Here is a 25,493-nt window from a genome sequence, read left to right on the forward strand (position 1 = left end):
CAAACAAGTAGTGAAAGGAGCATTATAAAAGCAATGAAAAGTGATTTCTTAGCTGGACCGGTATTTTTAGGAACTTCCCAAACAAGTGTGGAGCAGGAGCAGCAGTTAGTGTCCAAGCACAGCTGAGCTAAGGCTGCAAAAGGATCACAGAGAGGAAGAAAGCGGCCGCTGACTCGACTTTATTTGTCTGAAGAGAGCAGCAGCTGCCTGGGTCACTCGCACTCAGGTTCGACATTTAATCACAATTGCCTCGAGCCTCAGGCAGTTTTTTCACCTGGCTGAGCTACAACTGCAGTGAGCTGTGATTGGTTGTAGGGAGTCTGTCTGGCGCCTAAAAGGGCACTCCTAATTGGATGATTCTGACGAAGAGGACTGCTGGTTACCAAGGCTGCGAGGTGGGACGGAGCAGGGGGGTTCTGACTCGGAGGCGGGTTCTGAAGCTGCGATAAGACCACCAACGCCCCTGTCGCCCCTGCCTAAGACCGGCCCTGGCAGTAAGAGCAGGTAGGCTGGGTTCTATTTGCTGCCGGCTTTCAACCCGCGTGTCATCCAAAATGGCTATGCGTCATAGGTTCGCCATCATGGTCCTAGTCCAATAAAAGGCATATGGCTATCACCACACATGTTTTTATTTGTTGTCCTCTATTTCCAAGAATTAAATAAGACATACACGTATTTTAATCTACTAAATACTGCTTTAGAAGCTTCACTTTCTCTATGGTACTATGCTTCTTATTTAATACACATAAATGAGAAGCTGAGGAGAGGAAGGACAGAAACTCACAGGATCCTGGCCCAAACAAGAGCCACAAAAGCATCTCCAGGGGAAACAAAGTTTGCCAACCCTACTCTATTTTCTTCCAAATTAGCAAGGACTAATTTGGTATTCCCAAAATGTGGACTGTATAAAAAATATTTACTTAAACAGATTCTGTGGTTCCTCTAGAGCAGATCTTCCCCAGAGTGTTTACTGGAGCATCAGTTTACTTCTAGGGCTCTCAACATCATCCTTGGGATATATCAAGCAAGCCAGGTTGTCAAGATACCCACAATGAATATGCAGACTGGCTGGGTGGGTGGGTGTGTTCTGAGGTAGCAGACTTTTGTTTATAATACTGCTGCTTTGAAAACCTTTTGGTGAATTCTGGTCATGTGAGAGCACATCAGCCTTGAAATAATTATCCCACGAAGCACGACATATGAGATACCAATACAACAACCACTTTATGGTTTTAAAGATACTTTAAAGGCTTTTTCTAAAGAACTTTAAAATTTTGAAATAAAATTGGTCCCTAAACAGACACATCTACAAGGTTAGTCATACAGCTAACATTTCCTATAACTCAAAAAGTACAATGCCCTAATTTAAATTAAATAAAAGTTGTGGGGATGTTAAGTAGAATGGCAAAAAAAAAAGTTTTAGTTTTATTCTTTCCTCCATTTGTTATTTGGCCGTTAAGGTGGGTTACACTGGCTGTGGTAAGTAGTCAGGAAGAACTATCTACAAGTAGGAAACACAAACTTTTTTCATACCTACTAATCTTAACTCCCATCCTCCCCCCTTCCAATTGTCCTTTATATAAGGTTCTTGGTTTTTGGCACAAAAAAATTACATTTTCACTTCACAAGTTAATTCTGATCCTCTCTCCGTTTTAGGTAGAACTATCTACAAGTAGGAAACACAAACTTTTTCATACCTACTAATCTTAACTCCCATCCTCCCCCCTTCCAATTGTCCTTTATATAAGGTTCTCGGTTTTTGGCACAAAAAAATTACATTTTCACTTCACAAGTTAATTCTGATCCCATCTCCGTTTTAGGTAGAACCACCTACAAGTAGAAAACACAAACTTTTTCATACCTACTAATCTTAACTCCCATCCTCCCCCCTTCCAATTGTCCTTTATATAAGGTTCTCGGTTTTTGGCACAAAAAAATTACATTTTCACTTCACAAGTTAATTCTGATCCCATCTCCGTTTTAGGTAGAACCACCTACAAGTAGAAAACACAAACTTTTTCATACCTACTAATCTTAACTCCCATCCTTCCCCCTTCCAATTGTCCTTTATATAAGGTTCTCGGTTTTTGGCACAAAAAAATTACATTTTCACTTCACAAGTTAATTCTGATCCCATCTCCGTTTTAGGTAGAACCACCTACAAGTAGAAAACACAAACTTTTTCATACCTACTAATCTTAACTCCCATCCTCCCCCCTTCCAATTGTCCTTTATATAAGGTTCTCGGTTTTTGGCACAAAAAAATTACATTTTCACTTCACAAGTTAATTCTGATCCCATCTCCGTTTTAGGTAGAACCACCTACAAGTAGAAAACACAAACTTTTTCATACCTACTAATCTTAACTCCCATCCTTCCCCCTTCCAATTGTCCTTTATATAAGGTTCTCGGTTTTTGGCACAAAAAAATTACATTTTCACTTCACAAGTTAATTCTGATCCCATCTCCGTTTTAGGTAGAACCACCTACAAGTAGAAAACACAAACTTTTTCATACCTACTAATCTTAACTCCCATCCTCCCCCCTTCCAATTGTCCTTTATATAAGTTTTTCTGTTTTTGGCACAAAAAAATTACATTTTCACTTCACAAGTTAATTCTGATCCCATCTCCGTTTTAGGTATCAACATACATTCCATTGATCAGGTAGTCCAATCTAGAATAATGTCTTCTCTGGAGGGATTCTAAGGCTGATCTACCCACCAGCCCCATGATCAATAACAAAAATGCCACCCCAAAACACAAAGCTGCTATCAGTCCACTCTTGTCACTAGACTGCAAGCTGGGACTGTTTTCACCTCCTTTGTTGTTGACAATTTGATTTTCTTTTGAATTTATCAATCTAGTATGTTGATTTATAGACTTCCATGAACCAGCTGAATTAATATTAGCCAAAGGAATAGAGGAAGATGACACAGCTCGTGTTGCTGATTTCGTACCAGTAGTAGGTGGTCTTATGCTTGACCTGAGGGAGCCGATTTTATTTTTTTTTGGTACAGGGTAGTTTGAAGCAGTAGTTGAAATAATCCTTGTTGTAAGTCGAACTGTTGGAGTAACTGTTGAAGAACTAGTCAAAGTTGGTAGTTGTGTTATAATTGAGGTGGTGATGGTAGTGGGTTGAGTGGTAGTCTTTGTTGTGGTAGGTTGAATAGTAGTGGTCTTAGGAGTGGTTGTGGAGGTGGTAGACATAGTTGTAGCTTGAGCAGTAGTTGTGATGAAGGATGTTGTGGTGGGTTGAATAGTAGTAGTCTTAGGAGTGGTTGTGGCAATGTACATAGTTGTAGCTTGAGTAGTAGTTGTGACGAAGGTAGTTGTGGCCTGACTGGTGGTATTTGTTGCTTGATTTGTAGTAGTAAGTAGGGTTTTAGGCAGAACACTGGAGGTGGTGGGTCGAGCTGCAACTGGAGCTTTAGTTGATAAAATTTCAAACAAAGAAAGTTTCAATGACTCTGTACTATTCGAGCTGTTTTGATGTTCCTCATATTCTTCATTTGGAGAAATTATTTTCTTGTGTGAACTATCCGTATTCTTTAACTGTTTGTCTACATCTTCTTCCAGGTCAAGGATTGGAGCACTAATAGATTTTTGTAAATTACTAGTAGAATTGTGCTTGCTTGCTGGGTGTTTTGAAGCAGAAGAGTTTGTTTGGGAAGAGGATGAATTTTCAGGTATGCTCAGATCTTCTTCCAAATGTTGTTTATCTAAAAAGGTTAAAATTAAATACTTTTAAGTGATTTATTTTACTTACATAAATATAAATATTTGAATCGGAAAGATTAATACCACGGCTGCTTGTCATGTTGAGGAGTAAAAAGTAATCACAAAAGAGAGGGTAATACAGCATACAAGCATACAATATAAACAAGAAAAAGCAACACTGGGCCTTCAAGAAAGAGACAATAGCAGTCCTTTATTGTGAAAAAGACCCGACACAAACCGTGTTTCGGCGCACAAGCGCCTGCCTAAGGGGTCAAAGTGTGTCTTCACAACATATGAGCAGGAATGTTCAGACAGTCTCAGTAAATTGCCAGCCACCACTGAGCGTTTGTTCAATCCTACCAGACGCTGTGTGAAAACTGCCAAAAGACACACTTTGACCCCTGAGGCAGGCGCTTGTGCGCCGAAACACGGCCCGTGTCGGGTCTTTTTCACAATAAAGGACTGCCATTGTCTCTTTCTTGAAGGCCCAGCATTGCTTTTTCTTGTTTATAGAGGAGTAAAAAGTAAAAACAAGACTACAACTAGAAAAAAAAGCCAGTCTACCTTAAATGATAGCCATATATACATTCAAAAGATTAAACCCAGTGTGAAAGTCTGGTATAGAATAAAGGAAGCAATTCACTACTGCCTTTAGGGTGACTCTCTCGGGAAAACAACTTTTGTCAAATAGTAATTGTCATAAAAGCAAATACTAGTAGTACATAAAAAGATATCTGGAATACAAAGGAGATGGATCCAATAAAGATATTCTATTGATGCTCTTCACCATGCCCAAAGAATCAGCCCACAAAGTGTTCTTCATCTCCTGGAACCCTCAGACCATAAAATACATATATTAACACTGCAGGCTGGAGCAACATCATGGCAACATAGCTCCCACTATAGTCAATAGGACAATTTTGACAATGCATTTTCTTTTTTCCTCTCACAGCAAAAATGGGAACTAAAACTAGCTCCCCTTCGCCCCCCCCAATCCCCTTCCCCCCCCCCCCAAAAAAAAGAAATTCTGCAACATATGTGCAACTACTTGAGCCAAAGCTATTTTTCTTGAACTATGATCGTTTGTAGAGGAAATCGTAATACTGTCATTCACCTTTTTAAATCCATTTGACCATAATCTGTACTCTTCCTTCCTGTTTTGAACCATGTTCACATCATTCAAATAGATGCAACACACCCACCAAAGTCATGCCATGCAGACTATTTCACATGTACTCAAATTCAGGTCTACACAGACCCCTACACTTACCACTATTTAAAAGAATCCCTAAATGTAATAGGGCTAATTTTTAAAAGGCAATTCCATGGGTAACAGTGTTTGGCATACAGTAATAGCCTTGTATAAAGCTGTCTCAGTACCTACATGGAAATTCAGGGGCATAAGTTTACCCAACCTGTGTGGAGGAGGTTCCTGGAAGTGAGGCTGGAGAGAAGCAGGGCTGTGGAGTCAGTATACCAAAACTTCAACTCCAACATCCCGATTTTTTCTACTGTCTGACTCTTATTGAAATTAGGCTTTAAAATATTTTGTTCTGGATCTAAAATATTGGTAAATATAAACTTTAGATCCAGTATAAAGATATATATGTGTGTGTATCTATCTATCTATCTATCTATATATAAAATGTTAAGAATGTTTATCATATGTTTGTTGCACCTGTTGTGTAAGTTGGGAGGCCTGCTATAAATAACCCTCCCTATGCTCAAGTCCCAGATTTAGTACAGACAGACATGACTATTCTAAGTACACCACTATCAAATTTATAGAAAGTGTACATTCACTCTGTCTCCATACTCTCTATTTTTAAATATTTAATAGGTATTAATCCGCAAACAAATCTTTTCCGGATATGGGAAGGTGGTAGAACGAGAGGACATGAAATGAGATTGAAGGGGGGCAGACTCAGGAAAGATGTCAGGAAGTATTTTTTCACGGAGAGGGTGGTGGATGCTTGGAATGCCCTCCCGTGGGAGGTGGTGGAGATGAAAACAGTAACGGAATTCAAACATGCGTGGGATATGCATAAAGGAATCCTGTGCAAAAGGAATGGATCCTCAGAAGCTTAGCTAAAATTCGGTGGCGGAGCAGGTGGGGGGAAGAGGGGTTGGTGGTTCGGAGGCGAGAATAGGGGAGGGCAGACTTGTATGGTCTGTGCCAGAGCCGGTGATGGGAGGCGGGACAGGTGGTTGGGAGGCGGGAAAAACTGCTGGGCAGACTTGTACAGTCTGGGCCCTGGGAGAGACAGGTGCAAATCAAGGTAAGGTATACACATGAGTTTGTCTTGGGCAGACTGGATGGACCATGCAGGTCTTTTTCTGCCGTCATCTACTATGTTACTATTTTCATGCAATTTTTTTTTGTTTAGTTTGTGACATCTTTAAAGTGCAGTAGTACAATACAGATGGTTTTAATATCTACCTATAAAGAGTTTATTGAGATGCAGGTTTTTAATTTAAATTTCTGTTGCTTTGTCTTTTTATGTATGCTTTTATTATTAGTCATGATATAAGTTAAAATAAATAATTACTTATGCACATACCGAACTTGGGCAGAATCAAAGCAATACATGTGCATATATTCACTTTCACACCATACACATCTCACACACAACTATACCTAGAAAAAAATGATTCCACATTGAATATTCAATTTTAAAAGGATATTTTTCATGTCTTTATTCAAACATGTTCTTTTGAGCAATTTATTTTCATTCACTCCTCCCTTCTCCTGCTTAGGTAGAATTTCTGGTGTGGTGTGGAAGGTATTGGATCCCCTCCCCCTTCCTTTTGTAGATGAATGGTGTTGGAGGCCCATCTTTAGTTCCTGTCTTTGGTAGAATTTCTGGTATGGAAGGTATTGGATCCCCTCCCCTCTTCTAGATGGTGTTGGAGGCCATTGTGGAACTATTGTTAGTAATATTTAATTTTATCTTTAAAATCAAGCATGGTACCGGAAGATTGGAGGGTGGCTAAAGTAACACCAATTTTTTTAAAGGGTTCCAGAGGAGATCCGGGAAATTATAGACCGGTGAGTCTGACATCAGTGCTGGGCAAAATGGTAGAGACTATTATAAAGAACAAAATTACAGAGCATATTCAAAAGCATGGATTAATGAGACAAAGCCAACATGGATTTAGTGAAGAGAAATCTTGCCTCACCAATCTATTACATTTCTTTGAAGGGGTGAACAAACATGTGGCTAAGGGTGAGCCGGTTGATACTGTGTACCTGGATTTTCAAAAGACATTTGACAAAGTACCTCATGAAAGACTCGAGGAAACTGGAGAGTCATGGGATAGGAGGTAGTGTCCTATTGTGAATTAAAAAACTGGTTAAAAGATAGAAAACAAAAAGTAGGGTTAAATGGTCAGTATTCTCAATGGAGAAGGGAAGATAGTCGGGTTCCCCAGGGGTCTGTACTGGGACCGCTGCTTTTTAATATATTTATAAATGATCTAGAGATGAGAGTAACTAGTGAGGCAATTAAATTTGCTGACAACACAAAGGTATTCAAAGTTGTTAAACTGCAAGAGGATCTTACGAGATTGGGAGACTGGGCGTCTAAATGGCAGATGACGTTTAATGTAAGCAAGTGCAAAGTGATGCATGTGGGAAAGAGGAACCCGAATTATAGCTATGTAATGCAAGGTTCAGCGTCAGGAGTTACGGAACGAGAAAGGGACCTGGGAGTCATCATTGATGATAAGTTGAAATCTTCTGCTCAGTGTGCTGCTGCGGCTAAGAAAGCAAATAGAATGTTAGGTATTATTAGGAAAGGGATGGAAAACAAAAATGAGGATATTATAATGCCACTGTATTGATCCATGGTGCGACCGCACCTAGAATACTGTGTTCAATTCTGGTCGCCACACCTCAAAAAGGATATAGTGGAATTAGAAAAGGCGCAGAGAAGGGCGACGAAGATGATTAAGGGGATGGGATGACTGGCAATGCGAATCAGTAACCTACCCATCATAGGCCACGGGGGGAAGGCATCGAGCAGGCCCCTGGGCCAAGGTTGTAGAAGAGCATCAATGCCTTCCGAGCCCAGCTCTCTTCCCCTGCTGAAGAAACGGGAAACCTTCACATTAAAAGCAGTGGCCATTAAGTCCATCACCGGCATCCCCCAACAGGCAGCTATCTGATCGAAAGCCAGAGGGGAGAGTGTCCACTCCCCCGGCTCCAACTGGTGGTGACTGAGAAATTCCACTTGCACTTTCTGTGACCCCGCTATATGTGCCGCTGTCAAGAGAGATACGAGTCTCTGCCCAACGGCAGATCAGGGCCGCCTCGCGTACTAGTGGTGCACTCCTGGTGCCCCCGATGGTTCATGTAGGTGACCGCCGTCGCATTGTCCGAGAGAACTTGAACTGGGCAACCACAGAGAAGAGACAGAAACTCCCGAAGGGCCAGACGAATTGCCCGCAACTCCAAGCGGTTGATGGACCAAGACGCCTCCGTCGAGGTCCAAATGCCCTGGGCCGTCTGTTGGAGGCAATGAGCCCCTCAACCAGACAGCGACGCATCCGTGGTCACGATCTTCTATTCCGGGGTTTGCAGAGGAATGCCCGACACCAGATTCTTTTGAATGAACTACCAGTGCATGATTGTGTGCAGACGGGTCGAACATGGCACCCGAACCTCATAATCCTCCGAGAGAGGAGACCAATGGCTGCCACTGCAGGGGGTGCATGTGAGCTCTGGCCCACTTTACGATGCCCAAGTTGGAGGCCATGGAACCCAGAACTTCTACATAGTCCCAAGCCCGTGGGTTCAAAGTTTGGCTCACAACTGACCCTGCAACTGCTGTGCTCGAGCTGAAGGAAGAGAAACTATCCCTGTTCGGGTATCGAAGCACACTCCCAAGTATTCCAGCGTCTGGGAGGGCGTAAGGCTGCACTTTGGGAAGTTGATCACTCAACCAAGCGATTGAAGCAACCCGACCACTCTGTCGGTTGCCTGTCGACTCTCCTCAAAAGAAGACGCCCGCACAAGCCAGTCATCTAGATAAGGATGGACTTGAATCCCTTCCTTTCTGAGATAGGCCGCCACTACGACAAGGCCCTTGGAAAAAGTCTGAGGTGCTGTGGCTAGGCTGAAGGGCATCGCTTTGAATTGAAAATGACGACAGAACACTGCAAAAGCGAAGAAAATGCCCGTGGGGAGGCCAAATTGGAATGTGTAAATAGGCCTCTTTGAGATCTAAGATGGGTCGCCAAGAACTGCCCTTTTTTGGCATCACAAAATAAATGGAGTATCGACCGCACCCTCTTTCTGCTGGGGGTACAGGCTGGACGGCTCCCAGTCGTTGTAAGTTGAGGAGGGTGTGACGAACTGCCCGCACCTTGGCGGGAGATTTGCAAGGAGATTCCAGAAATGAGTCTATCATCGGACGAGCCGATTCCAACTTGTAGCCGTCTCTGATAACCTCCAAGACACATCCGTCGGATGTTACCCTGGTCCACTCCACCAGGAATAGGGATAGCCTGCCCCCAATAACCGGCTGGAGATGGACCAGGGCCCCATCATTGGGCGGACCTGGCTGCAGGCTGGTTTCTGTTACCGGAAAGGAAGGCCCGTGTGTCACCTCGAAAGGGCTGAGGTCTCTGAGAAGACCTTGCTCTCTGAAAAGAGGCCCCGTGACCTGGACGGTAACGACATGTATCCCTAAACTTAGGTCTAGGTCCCGCCGATCGCACAAATTTGGACATGTCCTCTGGGAGGCGCTGGCACTTACTTAGAGTCACCAAGGTCCTTCACAATCTGTTCTAGGTCTGTCCCAAACAAAAGCTTTCCCCTAAAAGGAAGCCTTGCCAGCCGTGACTTAGAGGCCACGTCTGCAGCCCAATGTCACAACCACAGCCAGCGACACGCGATGACCTCTAGGAAAACCTCCTTCGCCGAAGCCCTCAAAAGATCATAAAGAATATCCGCAAGGAAGGCTAAACCAGACTCTAAGGCTGGCAAAACAGCCATGAGGTCCTCCGGAGAGGAGGCTTTCTGTACCCACGATAAGCATGCCCGCGCAGCATAGGAGCCACAAACTGAAACTTGCATGGAAAGGGTCGCTACTTCAAAGGACAGCTTCAAGCAAGTATCCAACTTACGATCCTGAGGGTCCTTGAGCCCCATGCCACCCTCCACAGGGAGAGTGTTTTTCTTAGTGACCGCTGTGATTAATGAATCCACCGTAGGAACCTTCAGCAAGTCTAAGTCAGCAGCAGGCAGTGCATAAAGATGCAACATAGCTCTAGTAACCTTAAGCCCACTGTCCGGCATATCCCACTGCGCCAAAATAAGGATTTTCATGGCCTCCTGCACATGAAAGGAACGAGGTGGGCATTTGGTGCCAGACATAATAGGGGGCACTGGACCTGTTCCCCCTGACGATTCAGGGGGTGAAACAGCCAAAACCTCAAAAGCCCTAATAATCAGGGAGGGAAGCTCTTCCCTGCAAAAAAGGCGGGCAGCCGTCGGGTCATCCCCTTCCTCAGAAGGCAGGGTGACCTCATCTGCCAAATCCAATGATTCTGAGGGAGAGCCCGGAGACAAAACTGGGCCATCTGTGTCAGATAGCTCATCGGGATCCAAAATCTCCACCCGGGGATGTTTTGGCAGGAAAGACTGAGGCTGCAGCATGCAGCAACTGCTGAGGAAGAGATGGGGCTGCCTGAAGAGAAGCTCCTGACTTCTTCAGAAGAAAGGCATTGTACATTAATAAAACAAAATCCGGGGAAAAAGGAACTGAAAGGGACTCCCCTGCTCCCTCTAAATTGCTTTCCTCCATTGAAGCCTGTGCCACAGAAGTGCACTGTGCCTCCTGTCTGTCAACCAACTCATGTGGAGCTGGTCGCGCCTGAGAGGAAAAAATGGCACCCGACGATGCGCGCTGCACTTACTGCCCCGAGGAAACCGTCGAAACTATCCCCTGCGTTTCTGACTCACCGGATGCCCGAGGGGAAACCCTGGCTCGCTGAACACCCGCTGTGGGCTGACGGTGGCATGACTCGAACTCCCCCAACGCTGCTCTCCGGCCCTCACACCGGGAGCCGCCTCAGAAGGCACTAACATGCTCCACAAACGCCTGCCCCTCAAACAGACTTGGCAGCCCGTCTAACTCCTCCGTGTGATTAAACAAAAACAAAGTCTCTTAAAGAGACACTTACCTTTTTTCTTTTTCTTTTTTTTTATTCAGGAGAGAAAGGCAACACCCGATCAGGCCCACAGCCCCGGGTAACGGAGGAAAGGTAGGGGGAGACCGGGAGGGACCTGGCACCACCAGGTGTACACCAGAAGCTACAAACAGCCACTCAACCCCAGACTGTGCTAAACCAGGCCCAAATGACACCAGTAGCCAGATCAAACCAGAGCAGCACAGAGATGTCCCTCCACCTGCTAGATAGAGAGAATACTGAGGTTTACTTGGCTGCACAGGTCCACATATAGCAAACCTCAGAGGTTCTCTCTATTTCCACCTGCAGGTAGAGGGACACAACCCACAAGTCTCCGGATTGATCTGTGGGACGCTATGGAACAGCCCCTTTGTGCAAGCTGCCAAATGCATTTGAAAGCTTTGAGTCGCAAACAGCGACCGATGCACAAAAGGGGATCCATGCATCTCATTTGCATTCAATCCCTTTTGTGCATTAGTTGATGTTTGCGACTCGGTAATTTTTACCACGGTAACCCGTATTTAATGGATGCTGCTGTGCATTGGCCCCTCAGTAGACTGTTGCAGTTACCTATTATTGAGACTTTAGGCTATTATTATAGCAACACAACACTCTTGCACTGTGTCAGATATTCAAATAAGCCTCCATCTTCAACTGACATCTCTTTCAGTTTGGTGCTTCATTTAAATCAGTGGTTCTTAACCCAGTCCTCTAGCCCACCCAGATCAACATACACTGTCTCCTTTGTAGGTAACTCTCTCAGGCATATTCATTGTGGATATCCTGAAAACTCAACTGGCTAGGTGTGCCCTGAGTTGAGGACCAGTGATCTAAGCACTGTGAAGGTTGCATTGTTATAAAGCAGGGTTTCTCAACCCAGTCAGATCACTGGGCTATCCATAATGAATATGGATGAGATAAATCTGAATACATTACTTTCATTAGATTTGCATACAATGGAGGTAGTGCATACAGATTTTTCTCATGCAAATTTGGATATCCTGAAAATCTGACTGGCTAGGTATGTCTTTAGGACAGAGATGAGAACCCCTGTTACAAAGACAAGCTTTAAGCTACCTTTTCTTCAGCAATGAAATTCACAAAAGCAATTCAGTGGAAAATGTTCGGATACCACAAACATCACTACACTGCCCAAACCTCATAGAAAATATTAACTGCAAGGTATAATATGAACTGGACTGTGCAGGTAAAAGGCAGGGCTAAATTCAGCTTTTTCAAGAACCTTCCCCCCCACATATATTAAAGATTCTCTTGCCTAGGGCCCCGAAGCAACAGTGAAAGCTTTAGGAGAAATATCAGCAGAAGGCATGTTCAGACTCAAAATGTTTGTTAAGAGGGAGATTCATCTTCCTACTTATGAACTTTAAACTATTTCAACACATAGACAAGTGAAGCAGGTTTACAAACGCAAAGTGATGACAGAACTAGCCACCTGTAGGAGGAGCAGATCTAAACCCCGACGCAAAACCAAGCATACTAGGGAAACAAGCAGGTAGGATTTTTATGATCATAAACATACTTCTGTCACACAAATGGCAGGGTGGTTCTGCATCTACTTACAGATCTATTCAGTACTCTTACCCTACATGCACAGCACTGGATTAAATAGTACACCCTGCCCAAAAAAAATTCAAAAGTCGAGGTAGCAAAAAACACTCTATGAAGAGTCATGAGTTTGGATCCCCCTTCCCTCGCCCCTTTATCTCCTTTTCAGTAAATACATGATACAACTGGACTGAATAATACGGGACAGACATAAAAAGAGTAAGATGGAAAAAAATGGTAAAACTTCCAATAAAATTCAGAAAAAAAAAGTTTCTCTGGTACCATAACTGGGAGGGGGTGTGAACAGAACAAAAAGGGACAGTCACCCCCCTGGAGGTTAAAATCAAAAGCATGAGGTGGCAGCAGCAGACAAATGACAATTATCCTCCTCCTCCCATTCAAGTTTAGGAGAGAGAAAAGAGAACTTGGAATCAGAGGGGAGAGGGGCCACAAAATCAGGGCCAGCACTGGGTATGGGGGATGCTGCAAACAGGGCAAGTACCCTGGGATCCCATGCTGTAAGAAACCTCAACTATGTCAGAAGCTGAGGGAGATAAAGGGAGATAAAGGGAGATAAAGGGACCTGCCCCCCCCCCCCCCCCACACACAAATTCTGCCTTGGCCTCCACCAAATTTAACACCTTGACCGGCCCGGCTGCTAAAATGCCAACTCGTATTCTTTCCTGAATTTTCAATCTACCTAGCCTCTTTCAACCAACATTGTGACTGAACAGAAAGCAGGACATCAGAGGACAAGGCGAAGTGCAACCAGGTCAAGCCTCTCTATACAATAAAATCAGATATGGACTACCAACAGATAAAAGGCTTTTACAAAATGTATGTAGGCTTTCAGTTTAATTCCCTGTAGACAGGATTTCAAATGTGCATGCTGAACAAGCAGCTGACGCAGGACACACACGGAAGATTGGATTGTAAGAATTGACATACGGAGTAAGCCAAGTGCTTTTGAGGGAAGAGCGTTGAGTAGAATTTCTTTCTGTAGCATCTCTTTACTTCATTCCTAATCATAGCTTCTCTGGCCTGTTGAAGGTACAACCTATGGCAGTAACAACTTTGGGCAAAGTATCACTTCTATTCCTTCTGCTGGCTCCAGACTCTCAAGATGAACTGAGTCAGCCCTGGCTCTACCCTTGTAATCCGTTGGGTTGGTCGTGAGCCCTTGGGCCCTGGCCGAGGCCAGCAGGGCGCCGACCCAGGCCAAGGGGAGACCGACCCACCACCGCACACCCCAGCTACACAATACCCCCTAAGCTACCCCTCCCCACAGTCCCTCAGGAAGAAGGGAAAGAGGCATACAGGCGGGCCTCGCAGCCGAACCGGAACCCACGCACACAGAGCCACTCGTGCGAGCCTCACGGCTGAACCAGGGGCGTATCTGCGTGGGGCCTCAGGGGCCTGGGCCCCCGCAGATTTTGCCCTGGACCCCCCTACCGCCATCAACCCTCCCCCGCTGCCGTTCTTACTTTTGCTGGCGGGGGACCCCAAACCCCCGCCAGCCGCCCCGCGGTGTTTGAAATTCATCTTCGGCCTCCGTGGCCGTGCTGCTGTGATAGGCGCTGTTGAAATCCACTTCGGAGTCTGACGTCGTTGTACGTGCTGCGACGTCAGACTCCGAAGTGGATTTCAACAGCGCCTATCACAGCAGCACGGCCACGGAGGCCGAAGATGAATTTTAAACACCGCGGGGCGGCTGGCGGGGGTTTGGGGTCCCCCGCCGGCTGAAGAAGTTTTTACGGCAGCGGCAGGTGGAAGCAGACCTCGGCTGGCGGGGGGTTGGGGTCCTCCGCCAGCAAAAGTAAGAACGGCAGCGGGGGAGGGTTGGCTGCGGGAGGGGGGTAGAGAGAGTCATTTGTGGCGGTGGGGGCTCGGCGGTGGGGGCTCGGCGGCGGGGCTAAAATGTGCCCCCTCCCTCTGGCTCTGGCCCCCCCTACCGCCGGAGTCCAGATACGCCCCTGGGCTGAACTGGAACCCAATCACACACAGGGAGGGGTGAAAGAACCCAGAGGGCCCCAAGATGCCAGACATGCGCTGAACACCAGCAATAGGGCAGAGGGGGAAACAAAGGACCAGAGCGGGCCACGCCCACCCAGGGGACTAACACAGCAACCCCCCCCCCCCCCCCCACCAGGGTAGGAGCCCCAGGCAGAAGCCAGAGGAACCAGACACAAAAGGAAGGCAGAAAGCCTTTGCCTCAACCCCACTGTAGACAGAGGCACACAGAACACAAAGGGTTAAGCTTGTAGAGCCAGCAGAGAGAGAGTGCCATAAATCAACAAACAATCAGAGAGAACCCTTCCTCCCCTCCCGAGAGGGAGCAGGGGGGGGGGGGGCCCATCCAACAAACACACTGGCAGAGGCAGGAATACAATACACACAGTACACAAAGGGTTAAACTCACTGCAGCTGATCCTGATTACAGAGCTACGCACACACACACAGCAGCAGCTAACCCAGAGGGAAGGAAAAGAATACTCTAACACAACACAGATCCCTGTCAGAACCTAGAGCACGTTCTGAGAGAAAACTATCAGGCTTTCCTGTTACCACCAAGTAAGTAACGCAAAAGCAGAGAAACTCTTCAGCTGCAGGCTAAAGTACTATCCCCTGACGTCAGCACAACCCCTGGCAGCCAATCAGAAGAGAGGTCCCACCCTCCCCCTCAGCCAAACCGGCAGAATCATAACAACCCTACTGCATGGATGGCCTGCTAGCTCCAGCCTCCCCAAGGACAAGACTCCAGGACGATGCATGAATTAAAGCAAAATTAGGGGTCTCTCATGAGGAATCACTTGGGATCCCGGGTTCGGGACTTTTTCAGGAAGTGTCGGACTTTGGTCTCACTGTTTCAGGGCTGCACAGAGCTCTCGTTAGAAGAGAACCTGGCACAAATGTCACTCTATTGAAGACTAGATGGGCAGAAGATTCTGGGGTCCACTTGGAGGATTGGGATGTTGTTGCCACTCTCCGGGGTATTCTCTCTTTAACAACAGATGCGAGACTAAGAGTGTGGATACCGTGCGACTCATCGGGCTTACATGACAAAAGTGCAACTAGCCCATATGAGGGAACTCAGAGAATCTGGTTGTTCTAAATGTGGTCATACTCCTAATACCTTTTTCCATGCTTTCTGATCATGTTCAAAAGTTCAGAATTTTGGGGGGCAGATCAGGAGATTTCTTTCTCTGTTGTTGGAATATAATATACAGGGGATGGTAGAACAATTTTTACTTGATAAGCCAGGAACCTATCGACCTCTGACTAGAAACGCTATCCTCTTGTGCCACAAACCCAACTGGTGGCCTGGAAAGCGATTTTACAGTATTGGACAACTCCAGACCTCCCGGTGTTTTGGCACTGGAGGAACCAGGTTCATCTTTTGGTGACCTGGGAGGCTAAGGAGGCGAGGAGGTCCCCCAAGCACAGGTAGAGATTTATGCTGCTTTGGAACCCTTACTTACAAATTTTAAGTCCTCGGGGATGAAGCCTCATTGTTAACACTTTATAGATCACAAATGCGACATATTCACTATTGATTTTCATAGTTCAGTATCTACAGGGATAAGAGGTTTTTTTTTGTGTGGGGGGGATATTAGGCAAGTCTGTTACTTCACTCTAACGTAAGTTGTATTATTGTGAGTGGAGAGGGGTAGGGATGACACACTATCTTAAGCAAACTCACAAGTTGCTTAGATGATTTAACCTGTTCTATACATGTTGCTATTCCCTACATCGTTTTGGTTTTGAAGTTATCGTTTGTATTTTACACAAATGCTATCACTAAGTATTGTTGAATACTAAAGGAGTTGGGGAGAGGGAGAAAATGTTTGGTCCAGAAGAGAGCTCATCTTTTGTATCATAAAATACAGCCATGCTGTTAATTGTTTTCATATATTTGAATAAAAATTGTTTAAACAAAGAAAATTAGGACTGCATAAAAATTTCCTGAAAAAAACAAAGCCTTCTCTTTCCAATACAATTCTCATTTACTGGTTGTGAAAAGGAAGACCTTTCTTCCCACTGTCCAGGCTAAAGTATCACTGTGACTTGCAGTACATAGATTCTCCAGCCCTTAAGGTGGTATTTATTTATGACATTTCTATCCCGCATTTTCCCAATAAGGTTCAATGTGGCTTACATAACAAATTAAGAAGAAGCATTATTACAAGACAATTAATATTAATTCAATAATACAACTATTAAAAAAATTATTTTCATATTAGCTGAACACAGATCTAAAAAAGTGGGCTTTAAGTAAACTTCTAAACGACATATAATCAACTGAGTGTCTGATATACTTGATATACCAGAGTTTGGTACTTTGGTAAGAAAAATTAGCATTATGGTTGGTTTAGGTATGATTTTACAAAGTATTTGTCACATGTCTTCTGTAATACCACTATCTTGTATTCCTAATGTCTGTCAATGTCTTCTGTAATGCCATTATCTTAAACTTCATGACCTTGTAACCCAAAATCCTTCTGTAAAAGCAAATGTATATATTTTGCTATTTCCAGTATCTATGATAAATTGTAAGCCACATTGAGCCTGCAAAGAGGTGGGAAAACGTGGGATACAAATACAATAAATAAATAAAAATGTAAAGCAGGTTTTATACACAGGAAATGTCCATTATAAAACTGCATGGTGCTACACATTCATAAAAAGAATGCACACACTGCTGCCTATTTTTACATGATATACACGGAGACATTCCCAGGGGCGGCATTGTTTGGCAGAGTTGCAAGGTACATACATACTTTATAAAATATATGCATACTCTTTCCAAAAATACTTTGACTAGGGGACACACAATGAAGCAAAGTAGAAAATTTAAAACAAATCAGAGAAAATATTTCTTCACTCAACATGTAATTAAACTCTGGAATTGCCAGAGAATGTGGTAAAAGCAGTTAGCTTTGCAAGGTTTAGAAAAGGGTGTGGATAATTTCCTAAAAGAAACGTCCATAAGTCATCAATAAGATGGACTTGGGAAAATCCACTGCTTATTTCTAGGATAAGCAGCATACAATCTGTTTTACTGTTTTGGGATCTTGCCAGGTATTTGTGACCTGGATTGGCCACTGTTGGAAAAGGATACAGGGCTTGATGGACCTTTGGTCTGCCCCAGTATGGCAACACTTATGTTCTTATATACAGTTATATCAGCCTTGGAACAGGTAGAAATTTGCATGTTACTGGACTTGATTCTAGATGCTTATTTTATAAAGGCACAGAAGCACCTATGCTTACCTTTATAAAATAAGCATTTTTTTAAAATAAACTTTTACAGGGGCTCTGTTATAAAGTTACAGCCTAAAAGCCAGCAGCTGCTTTACCTTGAACAATTCTGTAGCTCACCAGACCGATGGATGGTTTCAAGGGGCAGGCCTCCGTCGTGGGACAATAAAACAGGTAACAGTTTGGAAGGTTTTTTGCCTTTTGAGCATCAAATGTCATGAAATTACAATTCTTGCTTTCTGAAATAAAGGCAGACAGTAAAACATAAGAATCACATTGGTGCTCATTTACAAAGCAGACTGATAGCTCAAAACACCTAAAAAAAGCCCTTCTGCTGGAAAGCCAGAATTTGGATGTTTCACACTGCAATTCATCCAAATAGCAAGGTGGCGTGTTGTGGGCAGGACTAGGGAGGGCCCAAAAGTAGGTCATCCAACAGTGATTTTTGAATGGGAAGAAACTTCCATGTCTAAAAAAAAAAGGATGTTTTTATCTAGACCTGTTTCAGTCACATCCAAGTTACAAAAAGGTGCTCTGATTGAGCAGCTCACCACTGGAGGGATTAAGGCATGACGCCTCCTTAAACCCCTAGTGGTTGCTGTCCCCCTCCCTCTCCCCGGAAAGTGGAACTGGAAAGGAAAACCAGAATCTATGTCAACTACTACTACTACTATTTAGCATTTCTATAGCGCTACAAGGCGTACGCAGCGCTGCACAAACATAGAAGAAAGACAGTCCCTGCTCAAAGAGCTTACAATCTAATAGACAAAAAATAAATAAAGTAAGCAAATCAAATCAATTAATGTGAACGGGAAGGAAGAGAGGAGGGTAGGTGGAGGCGAGTGGTTACAAGTGGTTACAAGTAAAAAGCAATGTTAAAGAGGTGGGCTTTCAGTCTAGATTTAAAGCTGGCCAAGGATGGGGCAAGACGTAGGGGCTCAGGAAGTTTATTCCAGGCGTAGGGTGCAGCGAGACAGAAGGCGCGAAGTCTGGAGTTGGCAGTAGTGGAGAAGGGAACAGATAAGAAGGATTTATCCATGGAGCGGAGTGCACGGGAAGGGGTGTAGGGAAGGACGAGTGTGGAGAGATACTGGGGAGCAGCAGAGTGAGTACATTTATAGGTTAGTAGAAGAAGTTTGAACAGGATGCGAAAACGGATAGGGAGCCAGTGAAGGGTCTTGAGGAGAGGGGTAGTATGAGTAAAGCGACCCTGGCGGAAGATGAGACGGGCAGCAGAGTTTTGAACCGACTGGAGAGGGGAGAGGTGACTAAGTGGGAGGCCAGCAAGAAGCAGATTGCAGTAGTCTAAACGAGAGGTGACAAGGGTGTGGATGAGGGTTTTGGTACAGTGCTCGGAAAGAAAGGGGCAGATTTTACAGATGTTGTAAAGAAAGAAACGACAGGTCGGCAATCTGCTGGATATGAGCAGAGAAGGAGAGAGAAGAGTCAAAGATGACCCCAAGGTTTCGAGCTGAGGAGACAGGGAGAATGAGAGAGCCATCAACAGAAATAGAAAACGGGGGGAGCAGGGAGGTGGGTTTGGGGGGGAAAATGAGAAGCTCGGTTTTGGTCATATTTAATTTCAGGTGGCGTTGAGACATCCAGGCAGCAATGTCAGACAAGCACGCTGAAACTTTGGTTTGGATGCAAGGTGAGATATCAGGGGTAGAAAGGTAGATTTGGGAGTCATCAGCATAGAGATGGTAGGAAAAGCCATGGGATGAGATTAATGAACCAAGGGAAGAAGTGTAGATAGAAAAGAGGAGGGGACCAAGAACAGAACCCTGAGGTACGCCGACAGGCAGAGGGATAGAAGTAGAAGAGGATCCACCAGAGTGAACACTAAAGGTGCGGAGGGAGAGGTAGGAAGAGAACCAGGAAAGGACAGAGCCCTGGAATCCAAGTGAGGACAGGGTATCGAGAAGTATGCTGTGATAGACAGTGTCAAAAGCAGCGGAAAGATCAAGAAGAATGAGGATGGAATATTGACCTCTGGATTTAGCCAGTAATAGGTCATTGGAGACTTTAGTAAGCGCAGTTTCGGTTGAGTGGAGAGGGCGAAAACCAGATTGTAGTGGGTCAAGAATAGCATGTGAGGAGAGAAAATCAAGGCAGCGGCGGTGAACAGCACGCTCAAGTAATTTGGAGAGAAAAGGAAGGAGGGAGATGGGTCGGTAATTAGAGGGACAAGTAGGGTCGAGTGAAGGCTTCTTAAGGAGAGGTGTGACAACAGCATGTTTAAAGGCAGCAGGGACAGTCGCAGTGGAAAGTGAGAGGTTGAGAATGTGACAGATAAAAGGAATAAGAGCAGGAGAGATGTCATTAAGAAGGTGGGTGGGAATGGGATCAGAGGAACAGGTGGTACATTTTGAGGAAGAAATGAGAAGTGTAGTTTCCTCAATAGTAACTTCAGGAAAGGAGGAAAGGGAATGAGGGGAAGGAGAGAGAGGGGAACGGACTAGTGGAGGGAGAGGTGGTGAGGTAGAGAAAGCAAGGTTTATCTTTTGAACCTTGTTGTGAAAGAATTCAGCAAGGGTCTGAGGAGATAATGAAGGGGGAGTTGGGGGAGGGGGCACCTTGAGGAGAGAGTTCAATGTGGTGAAGAGGAGTCGAGGATTAGAGCCAAGAGAGTTGGTCAGCTGGATATAATAATCCTGTTTGGCACGTAAAAGAGCAGATTGGAAGGAGGTCAGCATGAACTTAAAGTGTAAGAAATCAGCAAGGGCCCGAGATTTCTGCCAGAGGCGTTCGGCGGAGCGGGTACAGGAACGTAGGTAGCGGATATTAGAAGTCAGCCAAGGTTGGGGTTTTGTACGCCTTACGGGCGGGTCATCAAAGGTGCAAGAGTGTCTAAGGCAGAGGATAGAGTATTGTTGTAAGAAGAAACAGCCTCGTTGACAGACGTGGATGGTGCCACAGTAGAGAGGAGGTTTGAAACATGGGAGGATAGAGATGAAGGGTCAATATCGTGAAGATTCCTAGATAAATTAGATAAGATAGGACGGGACTGGGAGGGAGGAGATTTAAGTGTGAAAGTTATAAGATGGTGATCAGAGGAGGGAAGATCAGAGGCAAGGAAACTAGAGGGTGAACAGTTGGAGGAGAAGATGAGATCAAGACAGTGACCATTTTGATGAGTGGGGGAGGTGGAGCATAGTTGGAGACTGCAGATATTATGACCATTCCGAACAAATCAGCAAGCAGGTCAGAGGAGTAGCCTAGTGGTTAGTGCAACTGACTGTAAACCAAAGGACAAGTTCAAATCCCACTGTAACTTAATGTATTCTTCTGAGGCTCCCTCCGAGAACAGAAAAAAAAAATACTTACTGTACCTAAAGATAAAACACCTACAAATCTGAAGCTGTTGAAGTGGTGTACATTGAACTGCAGTAGGTATTTCTGTTCCAGGATCACATAAAAAAAAAAAAAATTACATTGAGATTTGAACGTGTTCCTTGCTTTACAGTCCACTGCACTAACCACTAGGCCAGTGGTTCCCAAACTTTCTTGGGTCACGGCACCCCTAGGCTACACATTTCCTCTCGTTTCCCCCCCCCCCCCCCCCCCCATCGCCACCGCCAATGATATTGAGTCCTACCTTCCATCCGGCTTCTGCTCACCCTCTCTCCCCCGTTCACCCAGCTTCTGCCCTCTTTCTCTCCCTGTCTTCCATCCAGCCAAAATCCCTCGTCGCCCCCCCCCCCCCCTGCAATCCAGCATCTGCCTCCTCTATATATCCCCCACGCCGCTCCTACTTCTTCAGGCCAGCAGCAGTGGCAAAGAAAGCTTAGAAATCTCCCCTCTCTGCGGTTAGACTGCTACTGAGAGCTGGAGCCACATCATAACAAACCACCCTGCAACCCGGAACAAGAAGGTTAATTCCCTATTAAAGTGGTTGGGGGGGGGGGACTTAAGAGGATCACCTTGGACAAGCTTGTTTTACCGCTGCTGTTGCTCATCTAGAGAAGCAGCAGTGGCGGCTTGGGTGGCAGTGTGAGGTGGCACCCCTGCGAGTTCACTGCAGCACCTTGGGGTGCCGTGGCACACAGTTTGTAGACCACTGCACCAAGCTACTTCTGTTCTGCAAATATGTCTGTGTGGCTATTTTAATAAGACTACCACCAAGATTTGCATACCACTGGCTGGTTATAGCGAATTTAAAAATTTGGCTGCGGGTGTAGTGTCAAGCAGTAAACTTAGTGATAGATTTATGCCAATGCTCTATGTCTTGCGTTGGCTCTTTGGATTTAAGATGTGTTTTTCTTCAAGGCAATTCACGGCACTGGACCCAAGTATTTGAGTGAAATCTTGGTTATAGTTTCTTCAACCCCAAATTTACATTCCAATTTGTCAGTGAATTTAGTGCTCCCTTCAGCTAATGCATACAGAGGGGCATTTTAAATATGATGTCTAAATCTGATTTTGGAAGTTTTGCAAAAAATATTTAAAAATCCAGTGGCAAACATGGTAAAATGATGTCTTACCTGATATTTTTTTTCCTTTAGTCACAGCAAATGACTCCAGAAACTGATGGGTTACGTCCATGTACCAGCAAGTGAAGATAGAGAACAGAACTGAACTACTACTACTACTTATCACTTCTATAGCGATACAAGGCATACGCAGCGATGTACACCATACATGAAAAGACAGCCCTTGCTCAAAGAGATTACAATCTAAATAGGACAAACAGACAGAACAACTAAGAGGTAAGGGAATTAAAGAGGTGGGGATAAAAGGGTACATGGCAAGTGAGTAGTGGTTAGGAGTCAAAAGAACTCTGTCTTATAGGATGCTGATGCTTTTTCTTAAAGCATAAGGAAGGCATGAAGAATGCCACAACAAACTTCTCCTCCATGGGGAATCATATGAAACCATAACATTGTAGAACATATGATGAATTGGAAACAAATCCGGAAATCTGAACAGAGACACAAACCCCAACTAGAAACAGGGAAGGATTCTGGATTCATATTCTGCAACTAAAGGAAAGAAAATTATCAAGACAATTTTACCTTCTTTGTTATCAGCAGCATAGGAATCCAGAAACTAACGGGATGTAGCAAAGCATCATTTAATAGAGTGGGAACCCGAGATGGCAGCAGAAAGAACCGAGTATCCAAAAGACGCATCTGATCTAGCCGTGATATTTACCCGATAATGTCTCATGAAAGTGTATAATGAAGCCCAAGTAGCAGATCTACAGGTTTCACCCAAAGAGTGGAAAGTCCTCTAGTGGAGTGGGCTTTCAGAGACAAAGGAGATAGTTTATCCAAAAACAAATAGTATGGACTCCTTGATCTATCAAGGTATCATGGCTTTAGATGCTGCATAACCTTTATTCAGGCCTTCAAACAGAGCAAAAAGGTGATCTGACCGATAAGTTATTTTTATTTATTTATTAGGATTTATTTACTGCCTTTTTGAAGGAATTAATTCAAGGCAGTGTTTTGACTTCCAAATAACTAAGCAGGACCAGGCACACATTGCGCACATTTAACATAAGCAACTGATGGAAAGACGTTATCACAGTCCTCTTTCCTAAAGGAACAGACACGAAGAGACCGATTAATGTAGAACGCAGAAACAACTTTCGGCAAAAAGGACAGAACCACCCGAAGATAGATTCCTGTCTCTGTGAATGAAAGGAAGGGGGTATCTGCAGAATAAGCCTGCAACTCCAAAACACAAGCTGAAGTGGTACTCACAATAAAGACCGGTTTCAGAGTAAGGTCCTTATTGGTGACATTCTTCAGTGGCTCGAAAGGGGCTTTCTGGAGCACCCTGAGCACAAAGTTCAGACCCCAGGCTGGACAGAGGAATGAAAAGAAACCCTAAGGTGATTAACACATTTGAGGAAATGAACCACATCCAGATGAGCTCCCAGAGAAGGGTCAGACAAACGACCCCTATAGCAAGACAATGCTGTTATCTGCACTTTAAGGGAGTTCAAGGTCAGACCCTTCAAGACCAGCCTGCAAAAAGGCCAATAGATGAGGCAAAGAAGTAAAAAAGGGGGAAAACCGCCCTCTCAGAACACCAAACCTCAAACGAATCTCCAAGCTTGAGCATAGGCCAAGTAGAACGCTGGCACGCTTGCAACAATGTAGGAATGACATCGTCTGCATAACCTTTCTTCCTCAATTTCAAACTCTCAAGAGCCAAGCCATTAAGACCAAAGGGGGAAGGATCCTCCATGTGAATGGGCCCCAAGAGAGATGATCTTGATGGAGGAAGACAGAACGGCTTGTTGACAAGGAGTCGAACAAGGTCCGCATACCATGGTCTCCTGGTCCAGTCTGGAGCAACAAGGATCACCAGTCCTGGATGAATAAGGACCTTGTGCAGAACTCAACCTATCATCGGCCAGGGAAGGAAGATGTAAAACAACTCCTGTGCCGGTGAGTCCTGAAGTAGGGCATCCAAATCTTCTGAACTGAACTCTTTCTGCTGAACTTTTGCATTGTGTCTAAATGCCATGAGATCCAAGGACAGATTTCCCCACTTCTGAGTTATCAAGTTGAAGACCTTGGAAGACAATTTCCATTCCTCTGGATCCAGGTAGTTCCTGCTGAGATAATCCACTTTACATTCAAGGTCCCAGAAATATGGGCCGCTGAAGTCATAGGAACATGATGTTCCGCCCATTGAATCAAGAGGCGAGCTTCCAGAGCGAAGTGGAGCACTGCAAGTCCCTCCTTGTCTATGTATGCCACTGTGGTCACATTGAGGCGTATTTTCAAAGCACTTAGACTTACAAAGTTCCATAGGTTTCTATGGAACTTTGGAAGGTTAAGTGCTTTGAAAATATGCCTCATGGTAACCTATGGAACTTTCTAAGTCTAAGTGCTTTGAAATGAGCCCCATTGTCTGACAGGATCTGCACCGGGCAACCCCCGAGGTCGAAAAAGGCTTGTAGTGCAAAGCGAACTGCTCTGAACTCAAGGCAACTGATTGGCCAGAGGGCTTCCTCCTTAGACCAATGACCCCGAGCAGTGCGTTGGAGACAATGAGCCCCCCCCCCCCAACCTGTCAGGATGGCATCTGTGGTGATCACTATTAATTGAGGAACCACCAATAAGATGCCCTGGAGGAGACTGCAGATCTGAAGCCACCAGGTCATACTGAGCCTTGCTTGCGATGTCCAGGGAAGGCGTAGATTGTACTCCTGAGACACAGGGGACCCTCTGGACAAGAGAGGCTTTTGCAGAGGTCTCATGCGAACCCTGGACCACAGAACAATCTCAAAGGTCAGCATCATAGATCCCAGAACTTTAACAAAGTCCCAGAGCCAAAGGCTCTGAAGCTGTAGCAAGACCTGAATCTGATTCTATAGCTTGAGAAATTGATCCGTAAAAAAAAAACCTTTAACCTGCAGGGTATCAAAACGAACCCCCAAGTACTCCAGACTTTGAGAGGGGTGTAACTGGCTGTTGGAAAGATTGATCAACCATCCCAAGGATTGGAGTAGAGAGATCACCTGTGAAGTGACTGTTAGACTTTCCTGAAAAGAGGAGGCTCTGATCAGCCAGTCATCCAGGTAATGATGCACCCTTGTTCCTTCCCTCCTCAGAAAAGGTGCCACCACTACCATCACTTTGGAGAAGGTTTTTGGAGCCATCAACAGCCTAAAAGGCATTGTATTGAATTGATAATGCTGCCCCAGGACTGCAAACCTCAAGAAGTGATGAGGAGACCAGATTTGAATGTGGAAATATGCTTCTTTTAAATCCAGAGACATGAGAAACTCCTCCA

The 25,493-nt window shown here is 44.9% G+C and overlaps 1 protein-coding gene across 4 annotated transcripts in view; it reads right to left on the minus strand.

The window, feature by feature from the left end:
• Positions 1–1,205: 1,205 nt before the first annotated feature.
• Positions 1,206–25,493, minus strand: part of MANSC1 (MANSC domain containing 1) — a 40,269-nt gene continuing 15,981 nt past the window's right edge. For all 4 annotated transcript variants that reach the window (XM_030214524.1, XM_030214522.1, XM_030214525.1 and 1 more), the window contains exons 4-5: positions 17,837–17,977; positions 1,206–3,721 (exon numbers count right to left, since the gene is read on the minus strand). In XM_030214524.1, the coding sequence (XP_030070384.1) occupies positions 2,637–3,721; positions 17,837–17,977 (1,226 nt within the window). In that variant the 3' untranslated portion in view covers positions 1,206–2,636. The remainder of the gene's footprint in view (positions 3,722–17,836; positions 17,978–25,493) is intronic.

This window comes from Microcaecilia unicolor, chromosome 9 (genome assembly GCF_901765095.1).
Source record: "Microcaecilia unicolor chromosome 9, aMicUni1.1, whole genome shotgun sequence".
NCBI lineage: Eukaryota > Metazoa > Chordata > Amphibia > Gymnophiona > Siphonopidae > Microcaecilia > Microcaecilia unicolor.